At 44.1% G+C, this 18011-nt stretch overlaps 1 protein-coding gene across 1 annotated transcript; it reads right to left on the bottom strand.

Annotated features, from left to right (window-relative positions):
* Positions 1–2013: 2013 nt before the first annotated feature.
* egr1 (early growth response 1) lies at positions 2014–7215 on the bottom strand. The gene is made up of 2 exons (XM_086221491.1): positions 6310–7215; positions 2014–5365 (listed from the first exon to the last, which is right to left on the bottom strand). The coding sequence occupies exons 1-2, from the start codon at positions 6518–6520 to the stop codon at positions 4038–4040; spliced, it is 1539 nt and encodes a 512-aa protein (XP_086077617.1). The 5' UTR covers positions 6521–7215; the 3' UTR covers positions 2014–4037.
* Between the last annotated feature and the right edge of the window lie 10796 nt (positions 7216–18011).

The raw sequence follows: 18011 nt of genomic DNA, 5'->3' as shown, positions 1-18011 counted from the left end.
AGAAGGGATAGCTGCCGGCCCCGGAGCCCCTCATTCACTCTCTAACTTGCTCACATTAAAGCGTGCTCTAATCACTGCGGGGACTTGGCCAATGATGTGCTTATCAAACGGCATATTTCAAAAAGGCATCTTAAAAGGCCCGAGGGCGAAGAGGCAATAAGAGCACATTTGTATGTGGATGAAAGGGAAAAGTGTAGACAGACCTTGCATCAGAATACAGAGGGGGACATCATTAGCATCTCCTGCAAACTATGCACTGCCAGAGAGAGATAGAGAGAGGTAGAGACGGAGCGTTAGAGGGATTTTGTGGGATGACTGAGGGAGAAAGAATGGTTCTTTTTGCCGCTCGTCCTTTTTTGTTTTACACAGTTCCCAAAAAGAATAAGAGAACAAATACATTTTTGAACAAAGGCATCCCTCTTGAAATGGAAGCCCATTGGGGGCATGAGGTGGCTCCGTTGTGGGTTACAAAAGAGTGAAGCCAACTGTACTCCAAACTCCTCTCTCACACATCCCTGAACAGAACAGGCCCAGCGAGGGAGCTTTGATATCGAAGGAAGAGCCTTGAACAGAGCAAGAGGATATGATGGGTGACACAGTCCCCTCTTACTTTGAGGGACGCTAGTCGTCTGTCCTTACTGCATCTCGCTAACGGACTGTGACAACCACAAGCCGCAACCTCCCCTGTGCAACCAGAAATGGTTGTCTCTTAACATGAGAATTGGCGGAGAGAAACACTGTCTGTGGTTCTCACAGTGAGTTTCCTAAAAGTGTGGTATGAGAAGGTTTTGATGCAAAGGCTGCAGAATGGTTCCTGATCTGCAGCCAGAAACCAAAATAATTCCATAAACAATGACAGGAAATGAGAAAAAAATCATGATGTTAAGCCACACAGGGTGGATTCAGATTTCTTGTGAGTTAAGAACTTTTCCTTTTGACTTAAACATCAATGTGATTTAATTAAGCATTGACACAAAGCGCAGCTCTGATTTCTGTGATTCACTGAAATATATCCTCTCATGTACACGCAGTCATTTTGAGACTGCAGCAAGGGTACAGATTTCATCCAAGAATATCAACCGTTTTCAACTTCTGCTGCTATTTTTTGTCATGGCGCTTTGTCATCACACACACACACACACACACACACACACACACACACACACACACACACACACACACACGCACGCACGCACACACACACTTGTTTACTGAAATCACTTTAAGAGAATTTACACAGACTTACATTCATTAAGTGGAGACTCACCCTTAACCCTGACTCGTAACCCTAAACTGTTTTGTCCAATTGCTGACACCGTTTCTGTCCTCCTTTAGTCTGATTTGTGTCCATGAAAGTGGCTAAAATCAAACCTTACACCCCCCCCCCCCCTCCCCACCTCCTAAAAATAAATACACACACATACGCAGAGTCAGCACATGAGGGGCTGGTGTCCAGGTAGATCTGTTTCCTTGGAACATCAAGTGTTGACTAAATGAAGAAGAAAAAAAGAAAAGAACAGAGCAACACAGTGTCTGCTAACACGGCACATTTCACACAATTACACACTTACAAACACACAACAGCAACACACACAGAGCAGGAGACAACTACATTAACAGGAGTCTGAATTCAGTGTGTGTATATCCACCCTGCATATGGGCACACAAACAACACACACACACACACACACACACATACACACACACTGATGCAAACACACAGAACTCATCAGACCCAATTTAGAAAGTCAATTTGGGATCAGGAGACCAATTATCTTAATTATTTTCCCTTTCCCTCCATCACCCTCTTCTTCTTGTTTTTCCTGCCTTCTATTTCAGCCGTGTTTGCATTTGTGAGTATTTTTGGTAAGTCCATTTCACAACACAGAATTACCTCAAAGCTCAGAGAGGAAAAACTTGGGGGGGTTCTTGCCTACATAGGTTAAAAACATGCTATTTTATTTGTAATAAAGGAAGCAAGATGTCTTTGTCTAAGAAACACCGACAGATGGGTAAGGACGGTGCAATGAACACACCATCACCGATGTAAAAGCATAAGTTTAACCTTCAGGGCCAGTCGGTTTGGCTTCAGTAATGCAACATGCAATAATTCAGCCCAACCTACACAGATTTTTACCCAGTTATATGCTGCAACTCATTTACTACGAGGTGACAGCATCTCGCCGGCTACATTTACAGAAAAGAGGGTAATTATCATGTGACAGATTTCAGCTGGAGCCTGTGAAAATAAGCCTGTGCATGTTTAAGCACAGTCGGTTTAAAACACCCCTATTCCCCTCTCACAACCATTTCTCAAACAGCATGGAGAAGGAAATCTTTTTTTTTTTTAGATTATATTACTGGAAGTGAGTGCACGCAGGCTTGTGTGTATCCCAACACCAGCAAGGAAATGGAATTTTAGATAAGCTTAATATCTTCAAGAGCGTGATGGATCTCGATAAGAACTCACGTTCATGTTCATAGGCATGGGAGTCATGCGTTATCATGAATACACAGCACAGCTGGAGAGGAGCAACGGGTCTCCTTAGATCCCACTGTGCAGATTTATTTTCAATTAAACGTTTTCTGTGATGTGCGTTAATCTGCTACTTATCGACATACAATTAACACGTAAGATGATGAAACATGTGATGGTCACGGATGAAGAAGGAGGGATCCAAATGATAAAATGAAGGACGAGATGTCTCGAAGATGTCTCTCTCTGTATTGTTCCAATGGTAATATTTGAAAATGCAGAAGTCAAACATTAAAATATGAAAACAAATATACATATATATTCATATTTTTATTTATATTTCATTTCTGGGAGGATATCTTGTACACCAAATATCCCATTGGCAGTTAAGCGCATTCAATGTGTGTAGAAGCCAGAAACAGTCACTTGTTTTAACAAACACAAATACAAAATAAAGATAACCACAAAATAATGAACTGCATGTATATAACATACAAAAGAATCCCATGCCTACTCAGTAGGTAACTTCAACATTCCGGCTCTTGAAGATGTGGATATTTACACTTAAGTTTTACAAAAATATACTTTAAAATTTGTCTCCTTTTTTTGCTTACATTCTAATCAAATGAAGCGGTGCCCTCATCCCTTTTTGTCCCTCCGAGTATGACTTACATTCTGTAACAAAAATATTCCCTCAACCCTTAAGGCGAGATGCAGTGCATCCTCTCTCTCTCTGTCGTGCACACAGCCGAGTCACAATATCAGCAAGGCTTCACAAAAGGCACCAAAAAACGGGAGCATTTGTCATGTGTCATTTTTTTAAGATGTTTTTTTTCTTTTCTCTATTTTTCCATATAACTGAGCGATATGTCACATGTGAGAAAGAGAGAAAGAGAGAGTACCAGTGGATGATATTTACAAACAGAAACTAACATCACTCTTACTCATGCTTGAATACTTAAGTGCTTTTTTTTCTCGAACAATGTCAAAACGTATCACAGCATCATCACTACATAATAGAGAAAGTATGTAGAAAATATGGCCCTGCTCACTTCAAATAATACAATGCAAATATGCAAATAAGTTTTCACATCAATGATACCAAAGAATGATAAAAACGAAACATGGCACATGTACAATATACATATATGGTAGCTTATGTATATCATTCAATGTCTTTTGTACTGTGTGTGCCTGTGAGGACGGACGTGCCTCAGCACCCAGACTGCTGGCAATCTTCTCCTCTCTGTTTCTGTTTCTCTGTACCGAAAAGTAGAGACCCATCAGTGCTGGATTCTACTCTCTGTTGAGTCCCTTATGCATTTGAAGTGCTGCATTTGCTTTACAGAGACATCTTCTATTGTCTTTGCCCAGTCCTTGACATGTGTCTTTCTCTCTGTTTTAGGTAAACCTCGAGATTCACCCAACTCTGCAGTGGGAGCAGTCAGAAAAGTGCTTTTAGGAGGGGAATAACAAGTCTTTTAATGCTGATTTATTTCCCCTCAAAGAACCTCATGGAAGGAGGGATGCAGAGAGACAGAAAAAAAAAGTTTGTCTTTTTTTAACAGATCTCAATTGTCCTTGGGGAGAGAGTGGTCTGCATGTCTGATAACGGGGTGGGGACGGGAGAGCTGTAGATGTTGGAGGCAACTGAGGAGGGGAAGGAGGAGGCTACCTGGGACTGAAAGGTGCTGGACATGGACACCGATGGGTAGGTGGTAGCGACGGAGGGAGACGGGTAGGAAGTGTGAAGGGGGGAGGAGTAGCAGGAGGTGACAGGAGAGGGGTAAGAAGACACTGGAGATGGGTATGAGGTGATGGGAGAGGGGTAGCTGGAGGCAGGTGAAGCAGCTGATACTGGCGCTGCAGTTACCGCCACTGTTCCTGCTTTCTCTGCTTTCTTGTCCTTCTGCCGAAGATGGATCTTTGTGTGCCTCTTTCTCTCGTCACTGCGGGCAAACTTGCGTCCGCAGATCTCACAGGCGAAGGGCTTCTCACCGGTGTGAGTGCGGATGTGTGTTGTCAGGTGGTCACTGCGGCTGAAGTTTCGCATGCAGATGCGGCACTGGAAGGGTTTCTGGCCCGTGTGGATGCGGATGTGACGTGTCAGCTCATCAGAGCGTGAGAAGCGGCGATCGCAGGTCTCCACCGGGCAAGCGTAGGGCCTCTCATGTGGAGGTGTCTTGCTTGGCCGGGTGGGGTACTTGCGCATTCGGCTGGGCTTAATCAGCTGTGACTGGTAGACACTTTTTAGGTCCTGTGAACCTGTCTGGGTGGCAAAGGCCTTGATGGTGGACAGAGGGGTTAGCGAGGGTTGGCTGGACTGACTCTGGAAGGGCTTCTGATCAGGGGGCACCAGGCTGATCTCTCCCTGCTGCTGAGGGAAGAGGTAGTCAGGAATCATGGGCACGGGGAAGCTAGTGCTGCACGGTTTGCCATTTGGGTAGGCGGGAGGAGGGTACTGTGCTGCCGCAGACGAGGTGGGAAAAGCCTGGCCCTGGTCGGGGAAGATGTCAGCGTTTGGGCTGGAGTAGGTCGGAGCGGCAGAGTAAATGGGGTTGGGCTCGCTGTGGTGAATGGAAGAACTCAGACTGGAGCTCTGAGATGAGGAAGAGGTAGACGAGGAGGAAGTTGAGGAGGACTGGATGGATGAAGAGGAAGATGAGGTGGTCTGTGAGGCAGTGGAGGAAGAGCTGGAGCTTGGAGGAATGTTGCCCATCAGACCAGTGAACAGCCCCAATATAGGCTCCGCCCAGAGGCTGTTGCTGCAGGTGGTGGCGGGTTCCAGAGTGAAGCGGCCTGTGTAGGAGATGGGAGGCAGCCTCTGGGTGGGGTAGGTCTGCTCTGCCACTGACTTCTCACAATTGAAGGGGATATCAGGTAACGTGTCTGTGGGGAGAAGAGAGAGAGGGGCAACATTAATCAAACTGTCAATATCTAGAGGGCGGTAGAGGGGAATCCTGCAGACCAGTGGACAGTGTGTCACCCTTCTATTCAGTGACAGATCGCTTTGGTGCCCACGCAGAAAATCCCCTCCAACTCAACTCACTCCCCATCATCTCTGAAACGATTTCACTCAAGTCAAAACGTTGCTCTGCACACTAAGATTTTCTCTAATTTCCCTGCTCTAACTCTCTTAATCATTCTTTCATTCTGTCTATCTTCCTGCCTTGCACACACACACACACACACACACACACACACACACACACACACACACACACACACACACACATTCTTGAAGCCCATCACATCCTGAGGCAATTGATTACTGAAACTGCAATTCAGCTGGTTGGAGGAATGCAATTGGAATTGAGCTGAAGGAGTCTCAGGAGGCACGCGGTGACTGAGACGTGTTTAAGTCCTCCAGAGGCAACAGAGATTTAGAACTATCAATAAACTGGTGGAATTGTTAGATTGTTTCATCCCACCCACCCTTTTTTTGGGCTTGTTTCTTAATTTAAAAAAGGCTTTTAAAGCTTGATGGAAAGCATATTGTGAAATTGTTTGAAAAGTGCTATAATGATAAAGTTTTTTTTTTTACTATTATTATCATCATTATAATTACAAATGTAATGGAATTAACATTTCACTTGCAGCTGTATTAAATTTCCCACTTAGAGCCATTATAACACTAATTATAATGAACTGAAAATCTAAATATAAAAAGGTGAATAAAAGGTGAATTGATATCAAACAGCAAAACTGAAAAACAAACTAACAACACCTATCATCTAATGTTTGTGTAATGCGTGAGCTTCGGTCTTGAACTCCATTTTTTCCCTCGCAGCTCATATAATGACAGTTTAAACAAGCACATTCCCGTGTCTCACCTCCAGCAAGGTGGTCGTACTGCTCTCCCGGCTCCCCAGAGCCAAAGCCAGCACCTTCGGGTGCGGAGGCGGTGAGGAAGGGGGTCCCTGCAGAGCTGAGCATCATCACCTCCTCCAACTTGGGGTAGTTATCCATGGGGGAGTGAGGGAAGCTCAGAGGCTCGGAGATCGGCAGGGCTGGGAGGATCATCTCGGTCTTGGCTGCAGCCATCCTCTGCTGGAGCTGCACGGCTGAAGCTGCGCTGGCGGCGGGTAGAGAGTGCAGGGAGGCTGGGTGCACGCTGGAAGAGCGGTGCCTCGCAGGTGGAAGGAATCACTTCGCCCAGCTCAGGGAGGTGCACACTTCTGCTGATGAAGATGCTCGCTCCGTCACTGTCGCGCTCCAGTTGTCCTCTTGTCCCCTTCTGTCTCAGAGATGAGTAAAGATCCACTTGTCTTTTTAGAAAAAATCAAAAGTGTCCGTTATACTCATTCCCTATCGCCGAAATGAATCAACAGATTGATCTTGATAGTTTTACTTTTTGCGATATATTAAATGACTTTTCCAATCAGGTATTGACCGTCTTGGATGAATGTTGTTTTGAAATGACTTGTTACTTTTGGTGTGATATTTCTCAGTTAGGGAGTTCTATTTGTCTCTGTGCTAACAGTTGCTCGTGTGGGCTCTCGGGGCTCTCTCTGAGCTGAAAGGTTTCCCGCTACTTATAAACCCTCTTGCCGTGACGTAGATGTCCATATTTGGAGCGGAGGAAGCCCATATTTAGGCACTGCAGTGGAGGACACATGACGCTGGCCCGGGGGAAAAGCAGAGAACAGAGACTTTATATTAAGCTCTCGCAGTAAATTGCGAAGACAACGCGGCTCTTCCTCTGGCCCGAATCAATGTGTCTTCATAGCAGGACTGCTCCGTGAGACAGCGGGATCATTCTTGCTCTCTCCCCGTCGCTTCATAGATTTGATTTGGATTTCCCATCTGTGCAGCAGGCTGCGCTGCTGCCGGAAAGCCCGGCTCCGCCGTGCCTTATAAGGTCGTGACTACATAAGGACCTATTCCGGTGGGTTTCCAGTTCCCCGTCCTTATTTGGAACTTCCTGAGGCAGCGCTGATCGCTGCTTGGCAGTGAAAGAGGCTGGAGAGCAAATCATGTCCAGGACTCACAATAACTAATGTCAGCAGCAGAAGCCTGCCATTCTGTTTAAAGCACAAGATTCACCGGAACCAATGCACTGTGAAAAAGACAGAGCAGCAGACCTTACATTTGAGACATTTAAGGTATGTCTAGTTGTGTACATAATAAAGAACTGGAAGCGCAACAGTTTATTTATATATATATATATATATATATATATATATATATATATATATATATCACTACAGACACAGCAAAGGCTAAATACTGAAGCACAATCATCAATCATGATTGAAACCTGCGTGTTCAACAGTTAAGATTAGAAACTTTGCATGCATCATAGGTATTCATACATGTCAAACTGATTCAGCAGGAGATACTTTGAAGCCATATGGTTATAACATTATGTGAGTGTGCAATCTTCCTCTAAATTAATTTCCCATCTCCCTCCACGGTGTCATTGATCAATCAGAACAGATAACCGGGATGCTGACGAGGTGCGGGGCGATCCGTCTCACTGAGGTGTGTCCCCGCCTCAAAAGTCGGGGAATCTCTCTGCCACTCAGCGGCCTAATGGGCCGTATTAACAAGGCTGCGTACAGCTGCCAGGACGCCTGCGGGATACCGATGTCCCCCACCCCCCGGCTGCAGCTCCCCAGCTTCGGTCGGCGCGCCAGCACACCCCTCGGTGCATGCTGACGGAAAATCAATGTGTTTCCCTTGCTGCTGACTGGATCTATATGCCAGCAACCTCATTGGGAAACATTGTGGTAGGACAGTTTTGGGTGGCCGAGAGAGAGAGAGAGAGAGAGAGAGAGAGAGAGAGAGAGAGAGAGAGAGAGAGAGAGAGAGAGATGCTGCGTGGAGGACAGTGCAGGTGAGAGCATGCTTCAAATATCATGAGCAAAGTTGCAGGGCAGCGTGTGTTCACGCCGACCTTCATACGATTGTTTCACATCTGTTGTCATCAGATACGCCAGATCAATCACAAACACATTACCTGACGATTTGGGGTGTCAAGCATACGGACCGCGGACCAGAGCCGGTCAAGCAAGGGGTATAATCGAACCCATTAGATGACATAACAAAGTATAAAAATAATAGGATCTAATTTCAATAAGCAGCATCAGAATAAAAATAATCTCTATAATATTTATGTCTTAAACAACACATTTGGAACCCTGTTACTATCAAAATTATTTTTTAATGTTTTGTAAAGCAGGTTATAACCTGACCTTCTTCCTCAGTAGCTTACAGCTTCTAAAAGCTCACATAGCTGAGATGAATGGAAAATCAAATATACGTCTAGAATTCGACTGGTTGATGATTTTAACAAGGAGTCTCAGGCATTTCATCTGTTTTGCGGACAGTTCACCAAATGTGATGTTTTATGAATGTTTACAACATTTAGAATAGATAGATAGATAGATGGACAGATAGATGATGGATGGATTTTCAGGCTTTTTGAATTGCATTCTCTCTGAGGCGTTTTCATTCAGCCTCTGGCAAATCTTTCTGTTTACCCCTATTACACTGATAGCAAAATTCTGTCATATATTATGGATGATCTGGAGCAGAGGCTCCTTCACAAAATCCAAATAAGCCTGAAGTGGAAGGCGCAGCTGTGTAATGTTGTTTATTCATTCAGTCAAATACATGTAAATGATCAAATCGAATAACTTTTGAAGGTATGTGGCGCTGCACAGCAGTGTTGCACTGGAGGTGGAAACTGGTTTCACTTGTGTGTGAGTCAAACTTGACATTTTGTTTTTCAGTAGGCGGATGCAACCCCCCCGCCCCCACCCCCAAGGCCTGGTAGTTTATGGCAAGAAAACAGAAGATGCAGGACATGATGGTGCTGAGTTATGCAACAGGTCTGTATCTGTGTGGCGAAGTGACAACGCCAAATTCAAACTCCCGTCTGCATCCAGTGCTTCTGTTATGCATCAAATACCAAGGTCAATAAATTTGTGGCAAGGCGAAGGAGAAAGAGTAGAGAGAGCAGATGAAAGAAGTCATCATCTGATGACAATGTAATAAAATCCGGTTAGGGAAAACTCTCGGAAAAGCAATAAAGTAATAAAGATGATAAACAGTTCACAGTGGTTGTTTGGCCCTCCCTTCACTCTGATACATGAAGGGGGGTGGAAGCCAGATGCTGTAAGGGCAGGGAAAGGAGAGAGTGTGAGTGTGGATGGGGATGCAGGATGTGTGCGCTGTCGCTTGCTTGTGTGTGTATGTGTGTGTATGCATGTGTGTGTGTTACGGTCAGCCGGTTCATTCTTGTCGATGTGTTCCCCATTGCTGCCCACACAAAGCAGCCAGAGGAGTCCTCGCCTGATGAAACTCCAACGCACTGCCAGCCCGCCGGAAAGAAAGGCTCTCCCATTACCTACGCAGTCACCACGCCCCTGCTCACACAAACACAAACACCCCGCACGAGTGCTGGTTAATATTTAATCAGGCCACAATCTGCTGTGGAGAAAAGGACAAGGAACTTGATACCGTAGCCAAAAAAAGACAATGAGAGTAGAGAAAGTGAGGAGTTGAAACATGAAGCGGGAGAGACAGAGAGCCACCAATGCAAGGATAGTGAAGGCAAGTTGATAATAAAATAAAATAAAGGTTGAGAAAGTGGGAGGGAAGGGTGAGGGCACGAGAAAAATAGAACATAGAGAGACAGAGAGAGAATCCTCACACCCACATACTGTACGTGGGAGCAAATATCAAGCTTTGTGCTGCTATTTGTCAGCAGCTAATGCCAGGCAGTCACTCGGGGAGACAGGACAGACCGTCACACCTCCTCACCTCCCGGTCCGCCTACACCCAGCAGTGGTGCAATCCCTCTCCATTAGCATACAGGTGTGTTCAGCTTGGCGTGCCAAGATTAGAAGGTGGATGATCACAACTACCAAAGCCGGAATGTTACATAATGTGGCAGAGAAGATGAGGAGAGAGGGATAAAGACAGAGAGGACATGGTTATTTTGGAACACAGAATGCTGCTCATACTTTTTTTTGCCTTGTGGGATGGAAAGGAGATACTTAGGAAGAAATGAAATGTGGCCCAAATGTGTTGGTGCTTGAGTGCAGAGCTGATAATTAAATGAGGAGTAGATGCCTGATGGTCTTGGGCAGAGTGACAGGTCGAATATTAGTCCATCGTAATGGAGTGATGGGGAAAGGAGCGGAGGACATTATAGGAAGGTATTTGATAAATGTCATTTTTCTCCCAGCTTTTAAAATGATGCCAGCAGGAGTGTGCTGCCTGACCTTTTACATGCACAGTGAAATGCTCACGGGAAAAGATGAACTGGCATGAGAGGGATAAAATCTGTTGGAAGTGTTGAGGAAACTGGCAGAGTAAAGCGGTCACCACAAAAAAAAACAAAAAAAATCTGCGGACTAATTGACATGCACGAAAAGCCGAATGGATCCAGTGGGATTCTGGAAACTGCCGTCGATGAAGACATCCAGCACTTTATGTTTAAATAATTCACACCTCGACTCAGCGCTCCAGTTATATCATAAACCTTGGCTCTCTTATTGAAATCTGCACTGCCCATTACAATACAATGCAGAAGATTACAGCACACCACCTGTTGCTACGCTGAAGCAGCCAGACATTTTCATGCTCTTTTCAGAGGAGTGGAGGAGGGCAGAATGCTGGCCTTGTGTTAGCAGCTTATGATTATACTCTGTGTAAGATCATACAAGTTACTTTTACTGTGAGAGCTGACCTACTAAAGCTTCAGGCCCCGGTGACGTTTGAAAAACAATCTGCTCGCACTTCAGAGTCACCGCAGGCATCCCTCCTTGTTGTGTTTCCCCCAAGGCTGTGTAGCCGGATTGGTGTAAGCGTATCACACAGAAACAGTGCTCCGGCATCAAATAGCCTCTCTATCTGCTTATCTGCCTGTTGTTGCCTCCCGAAGGTGGTAGGTGACAGGGAGACAATTACCAAGCACGGCACAAAACTCACCCTGAAACGACCCCACCGCATCCCCAAAGATAGGTGAGTCACTAAGCCCCCGGCCTGTTTGTTTGATGCTCGTGACAAAAGATCTGACCCCTGACCTTTTTCGTCCCTGATGAGTCACCGGTAGCGCGCTAAAGCATGGGGCTTTCCCCCGCCATGCAGCATTTGTCACAGTCACTGTACAGCAACGGGAAACTGTTAAGGCTGTCACAAGGCATTTTTTGTCGTGTGTGTGCCATAACCCTCTTGTGATTTTGACAAAGATGATGCCAGACGGGTCAAAAATGTGTGTAACATTTTCAGTGTTGAGGAAATACTTCACCAAAAAAATCTATTGTGACATTCAAATCCTCACAAATAGATGTCTTGAGTTCACAGAGTGACGTTTTACCTCTGAATAGGTCAAATCAAAGTGTTTGTGAATTACTGAGCATACAGTTTGATGAAGAAGACATGAATTATACTGCGTGATGAGATTAGAAATGAACCATTTACACATCATTGACTGTTGCAGCCCAGAGTGCAACAAAATCCTATTGAAATCATCAAACTTTTGCTTCCTAAAGAGTTTTAGTTAAAGTTTAGGTGGCAAGTGTTGCTAGGACACTTAGTGTTTGAAAGCTAGCATTAGCAGGACAGCAGAGGCTAGCAAACAAGTGAGTGTTTAGGTCCCTAATGAGAGAGAAAATAATTGTTGTAAAAAAAAAAATTGTTTTGCTGGTGCCCTCACAGAAAGCAATATGTATTTGGTCTAAATCACATCTGTCTAGTTTAGTTCTCTTAAGGCCATATTTGGCTAACATGGCGGTGCTGAACCATGGTGAGTGTGACTTCTGAGCCACAGCTCCACCTTAAATGGCCCACATCTGGCCCACACATCGTTTACTGGTGCCGAAACTGAACTCTGAGCGCCAATAATATCCCAGATTAGGCCAACATCTTTGCTAATAAAACTTCTCACAACGACCCTTTAACATGTTGGGTATTTAACATTGAAGCTGCCTCATCAGCTTTGTGTCACTTTGTGAAAGGGAAAAAATCAGAACAGATTCATTTTAAGTCTGACTTAATCTCACACATTATTTCAAAGCTGCTATGTTTGCACCAAGACAAAGCTCTTTAATGAATGACTGAGCCGACCAGAGCCAACTTCTTTCCGCACTGCTGACATCTTTACAGAGCAGAGAGAGAGAGGGGGACAGGAAGAGACAAGATGCAAGGGAGACAGGAAGATGTTGCCTCAGCTTCCAGACTGGCCAGCAACTGTTCTGTTGTCTTTAGCAGGCATGCGTGTGACTCACATATGCAGACAGAAAACGTCTAGACGCACAGGCCTGTTTTTATTCTACTACTGGCCCTGGAGTTTTTGAAGGAACTCTAGCTGGAGTCGTAAGTCATATAATCGCAGAGCTCTGCCACATCGCCCCACACCAATGAAGGCAGTAGAAATGCCCAGTAGACGCTGTAAACCTGCTCAAGTCCAAACTGTCTGCTGTTGGGCTTCCTTGTCTGAATGAGCTAGCATCAAGTTTAGCAGTGATAGCTTAGCCACCGGTTGCTGCTATCTGCGGAGGTCGAGGGAGGCACATAGTAGCATGTCGGCTGCATCATCTTTTTCTGTCTTTCATATTGTCTTCTGTTATTTCCTTATGTTTGTTTGACTTATCTAGAGCCTCATTCACCAGTTTCCTTTGTTCTTTTTTGCATTCAGCTGGGCTAACCGTCATTTGTTTCAGTTTCAAATTCTCTCTCTCTTGCCTCGGTGATGCTTCGGTGTTTCTGAGGTGCTTTTTGTTCCCTCCCTCGAAAGACTTCAGGTATCTTTTCAAAGCTCACCATGTTACGTTATCATTGTAATTATAAGCTGAGAGTCCTACTGCCGCTTTATGAGTGTATCATCAAGCATTTAATCTGATAGGCTATAGCACTGAACTGTAAAGACCTTTAAACCTGAGTGAGTTCACCATTCAGAGGAGGACCTGTCTGAACTGAGTGACCCGCTACAGCACTTGGCTGACCCTAATCCCTTCCATTTACAAATCCTGTACATATGTAGAACTATTAACTGATGACTAATCTAAACATGTATCCAATAACCGCATTTCACCAAATGGGGACCAGGTTTTGTCCCCAGTTGTCCCCAAGCCACACCTATTTACCAGGTCTTCAGCCTGGTTTGTGTCCCCAAAAGAGGCTTACACACACAGCCTTAAAGTTATTCTCTGGAGTTTGAGATGTGAGTTACATCAGAACTTGCTAAGACAAATGGTCTCTCTGGGTCCGGTGGCCAAATCTTTTCCCAATAACCTGCTGTGGCGTGAGAATGGCAGTGAGAGACGTACATCTGCTCAGGTGAGAGTTATTAATTTTGCGGCGTCTTAGGTGAAGGAAAGCAAGGGAGTAGAGAAGCTGAGATGCAGACAGATAAATAGATAAAGAAATATACTGAGGCAGAGGAAGTGATGGAAAGGAAGAGCCGGGAAGTGAGTGAGACAGGAGTGAAAGAGAAAGCGACTGTTGCTAGGTTGTTGACAGGTGGGCCTGAGGGCAGCTACGACAGGTTGATTGAGGTAAGAAGCCCCTCTCCTCCCCACCGTCAAACCCTCCAACCCTTCCCTCTACCGCAGTTGGAGAATGTGGATGTGGGATAGCCTACAGGGCTGAGCAGACAGGTCTTCATCAGAAAGCTCTGGGACCTTTAACAATCATATGATAATCATTTAACTCTGAGTGCCTTATGTCAACAAGCATGATGGCTGACGAACCAGAGAGACAAAAAAAAACAACAATAACACCAAATGCATCATCTGTTGTACGCTTCCAAGGAAGAAGAAAAAAACAAGCAATGACGGGAGGGAGGAATGAATAAATGAGTAACTGTCAGAAGCATTTGGTTTATGGGACAATGTTTTGTTTTTTTTAAGAGGCCTGGTGGACCCTCAGGATTAATCCTTTCGATTGAAGATTTTTTTCTCCCGCTTTTGTTCAAAAAATAAAGTCACAGTAATAATCTGATTTGTTCTTTAAATTGAGAAGATCTACAAATTAAACGGGTCAAAGTTGTTGTTCTTCCTCTCTCTTCATGCCAGGACTTGGAAGTTACTGGGTGTGCAGGTTAATGGTGCAACTGGATTAAGGAGACTAGATTCATACATAATGCAGGCATTTACCTTAATGGGAGAAACGTGACTGGTGAGCAGTGTTTACATTAAAGGAGGGTGAGAGTTCAGCTGAGCCAGGGGAATATTTTTCTGCCTACGCTGGCGGCAGACAGAGTAATGAATTTCTGTAAAGCGCACTGCAAATAAAAATAAAGACACACAAAGGAGATTGCATGTTGATGGTTGTTGGGTGATGCTGACAAGGAGAAATGAGAGAGGACGGCGTTGAGACTTGCAGGAGTGTACAGTTTGTACAAAGCTGGACCTCGAATTGAGAGAAGATGGAACAATAATCTCAATTAAATCCAGGACTTTTATGAGGAATGCGAAAGGAGGAAGCATAACTTTTTAATCACCGTTGTCATCCACATTACTTTATTTGTCTCACAAACACTCTCTGCACGTGGTGTATTGAACACAAACTCACACACACACACACACACACACACACACACACACACACACACACACACACACACACACACATACACACGTGATCACATCTAAGGGCCGGCGTGTATCCACAAGTGTGCTGACAGCACACACCCAGCGTATAGTCTGACACTCTCTTGGCCACAATACACCACACAATTAAAATAAATATCCTAGGAAGGCCGCATGGCGCTGCTTTTTCTTACAGGCAAACAGGGGAACAACTCCATAGCAACACCCGAGAAATGTTTACATATGAGAATATTTGGATATGCACTTTTGGAAACATAAACAGGCTTAGTGTAATAATTTATTTAGGAGCAGGATTTCTCTCTGGATTGACTTAAAGAGTTGAAGAAAGAACTAGACTTGAGTTGAAAAGTCATGAACTTCCATTTTTCTCGCGGTGGGATTGTGACAGTGTGTGTTCTCATTACGAGCGCACAGACAGCCCTCCATGGGTCTCAGTCGCTTACTCTCTCTCCCCATCTATCTCTGCATTCCCAGACAGCTTTAGCAGTTCAAACCCTCGCACTGCGGCATTGTCACACACCACACTGGTTGCCATGGAGAAATAGTCCTCCTGGTCTCCAAGGTACCCGAGTCTATTGTATTTGGCTTCTTTATTTAGATGAAAACATGATTTGTTGGAAGGGATCTACTTGTTTTTGCTGCTTCTCTTTTCTGCCTTCTCTTTCTTCTTCTCCTTCCTCATGAGCATCAATGCAATGTCGCATGATGTGTATTGTTTCATTCTTATCCTTTCCAGGAGTTTGTCTATGCGTATGTGTGCGTCAAGCTCGTCTGATGTTTTGTAGCAATTAATTTCAGTGTGTCTGCATGTCATCGCCCCAGGAGGGGGGCTGTATAAAAGTTTTCCCCATTGCCACAGCTCTTGCCAGGGCTTATAATTGCCTTCTATTACCAGGGCTGGGTGTCACAGCGTCTGTCACCAGGAGACTCTCAACTAGCGACAGATGATGAAGAAGAGGAGTTTTCTTACTGCTTCTCTTCCTGGCAGAAGTGATAATACAGATTTTATATATATATATATATATATATATATATATATATATATATATATATATATATATATATATATATATATATATACACATATACACACACACACACACACACTGTATACATACTGTATATATAATATTTACAGCTGTAAATAATGAAGAGTATCAGAGAGTTCAGCACTTTAGTCTTCCTTGTTGCATTGCAACACAAAAAAATCAACACAAAAATCGCCTGGAGAACTTTGTGGTGGAAGGAGTCTAACCTGAGCTGTATTCTCCCCCCAAAAAGTGATTAGAATGTTGAGTTACTTTAACGGGACTTTAAAAAGCAGCTGTGAAGGCTTTCAAACTCTACTGCGAGCTTTAACCTTTAACCCCGTTTATTTGTTTCCAGCTCCACTCACAGCTGTCAGCAAGCTGCTACCTCTGTAGTCGCTGGCAGTGCAAACCAAACAGGAAGTGACCTCACTTCCTTTGCTCCGTGATATCACCGGTCTGAGTCGGAGAAAAGATGAAGAGTGAAATGAAGAAAAAGAGACAGTCATGCAGACAAAAGAGCGAGTGGAAAGAGGAAGCTGTGTCTGATTTTTGTTTTCATTCAGTGGCTGTGGCTCAGACGTCCCACACTCTGGTCTTGTTTGTCCGCCCGACAAATCGACTTAATTAGACCGGCTCCAAACATGTATCCTGCTGAATCACTGCTCATAAAGTATTTTTAGGATCCCTCTTAATCATACACACAATTTTGGGCTAGACTTTGCTGACATCAGCAGTTGCTGAGAGGAGTCTGTGACGTTTGCTCACTTTGTTCTTATATATTTGCTTTGAGATTTTTTTGTGTGTTTTGTATAACTTTTATAGAACCACCAAGTTATTCAGCTTTATTTCAAGCAATGCAGCGTGTGGGTTTTTTTTTTTTTAAAAGGCAGCGTAAATGTCTTTCATTGTCTACTCTACTGGCATAATATGTGATCTCACATATTCCCGTTTCTTATATTTTCTTCGTTTTTTTATTTTGTTTTTTTTTTGTGATGTGATGCAAACGTGGAGGGAGAGGTTTTGGAAACTGTGACGCTGTGCTTCGTCAGCGCTGGGTGCAAGGTGGGGTGAGTTACTGTTGTGTGGTTCTGTGGTAAAAGCGTGCTGGAGCTTGAGCCTCTGGCATGGAGGTTAACCTGCGAATGGAGTGGGTGCAGGTAAACATGCTAAAACAGGCCCTTTCACTCGCTCTGCTGTTGACACATTTCACACTGGTCCACCTACTTTTTCCTCAGGATCTGTCATCAGGAGGAAATGTCAGTTGGTGGGTTCATGTTTCTATTGTTACATATACATCAGTGTTTTAAATAGTTGAATGAGATTCCTTTAATCACCTTGTGAAGGTTCAGTAGAGCCGTTCTGCTTTTATTTGTAAAAGAAAACATTAAGACAATGAACAGACATTTAAGGAAAAAAAAAAACCTTATGGACAACAAAACAAAAAGTGAGTTTAATTTATTTTAAATCTATTTGAAGTGATTTTTCCAAATGTGTCAGGCATTACAACCTTCCCACTTTCACCCAATACTCAACATTTGTTGCTATGATGATGATGATGATGAAGAAGATGATGGTGATGGTGGTGGTGATGATGATGATTGTGTTGATGACGGTGTTTGGGCTGTGCCAGAGCCACAAATAGACACATTTATTTGGAAAGCAGGCTTCATTTTTCATGTTCAGAATGGGGAAGCAGATCAAATGAGTCAGAACAGATGTGTTTGAGATGCTGAAGCAGCAGACACGGATCCCACAACTGGTCTACATAATGATTTAATAGGAAGATTGTGCATGCATGAGGTCAATAGAAAGAAGGTCAGGAAGGGTGGTGTTGAAAATATCAAAAACATCTAAAGGAGACAACCTGCTGTGAAAACGACAAATAAACCAGCAGTCCAACTGTACTGGCTGTTGGAAACAGCCACACATGCAGAAACC

Source organism: Aulostomus chinensis, chromosome 13 (genome assembly GCF_037954235.1).
Source record: "Aulostomus chinensis isolate RoL2024-O1b breed Wild chromosome 13, RoL_Achi_v1.0, whole genome shotgun sequence".
Classification (NCBI taxonomy): Eukaryota; Metazoa; Chordata; class Actinopteri; order Syngnathiformes; family Aulostomidae; genus Aulostomus; species Aulostomus chinensis.
The sequence above is the reverse complement of the archived record's forward strand: the minus strand, read 5'-3'. Positions and strand labels throughout refer to the sequence as shown.

Coding starts and splice junctions, on each gene's coding strand:
- egr1 (XM_086221491.1), bottom strand. CDS start 6,520: ATGGCTGCAGCCAAGACCGAGATGATCCTCCCAGCCCTGCCGATCTCC. Junction 5,366..6,309: donor GTACGACCACCTTGCTGGAG/GTGAGACACGGG, acceptor TTCTCCCCACAG/ACACGTTACCTGATATCCCC.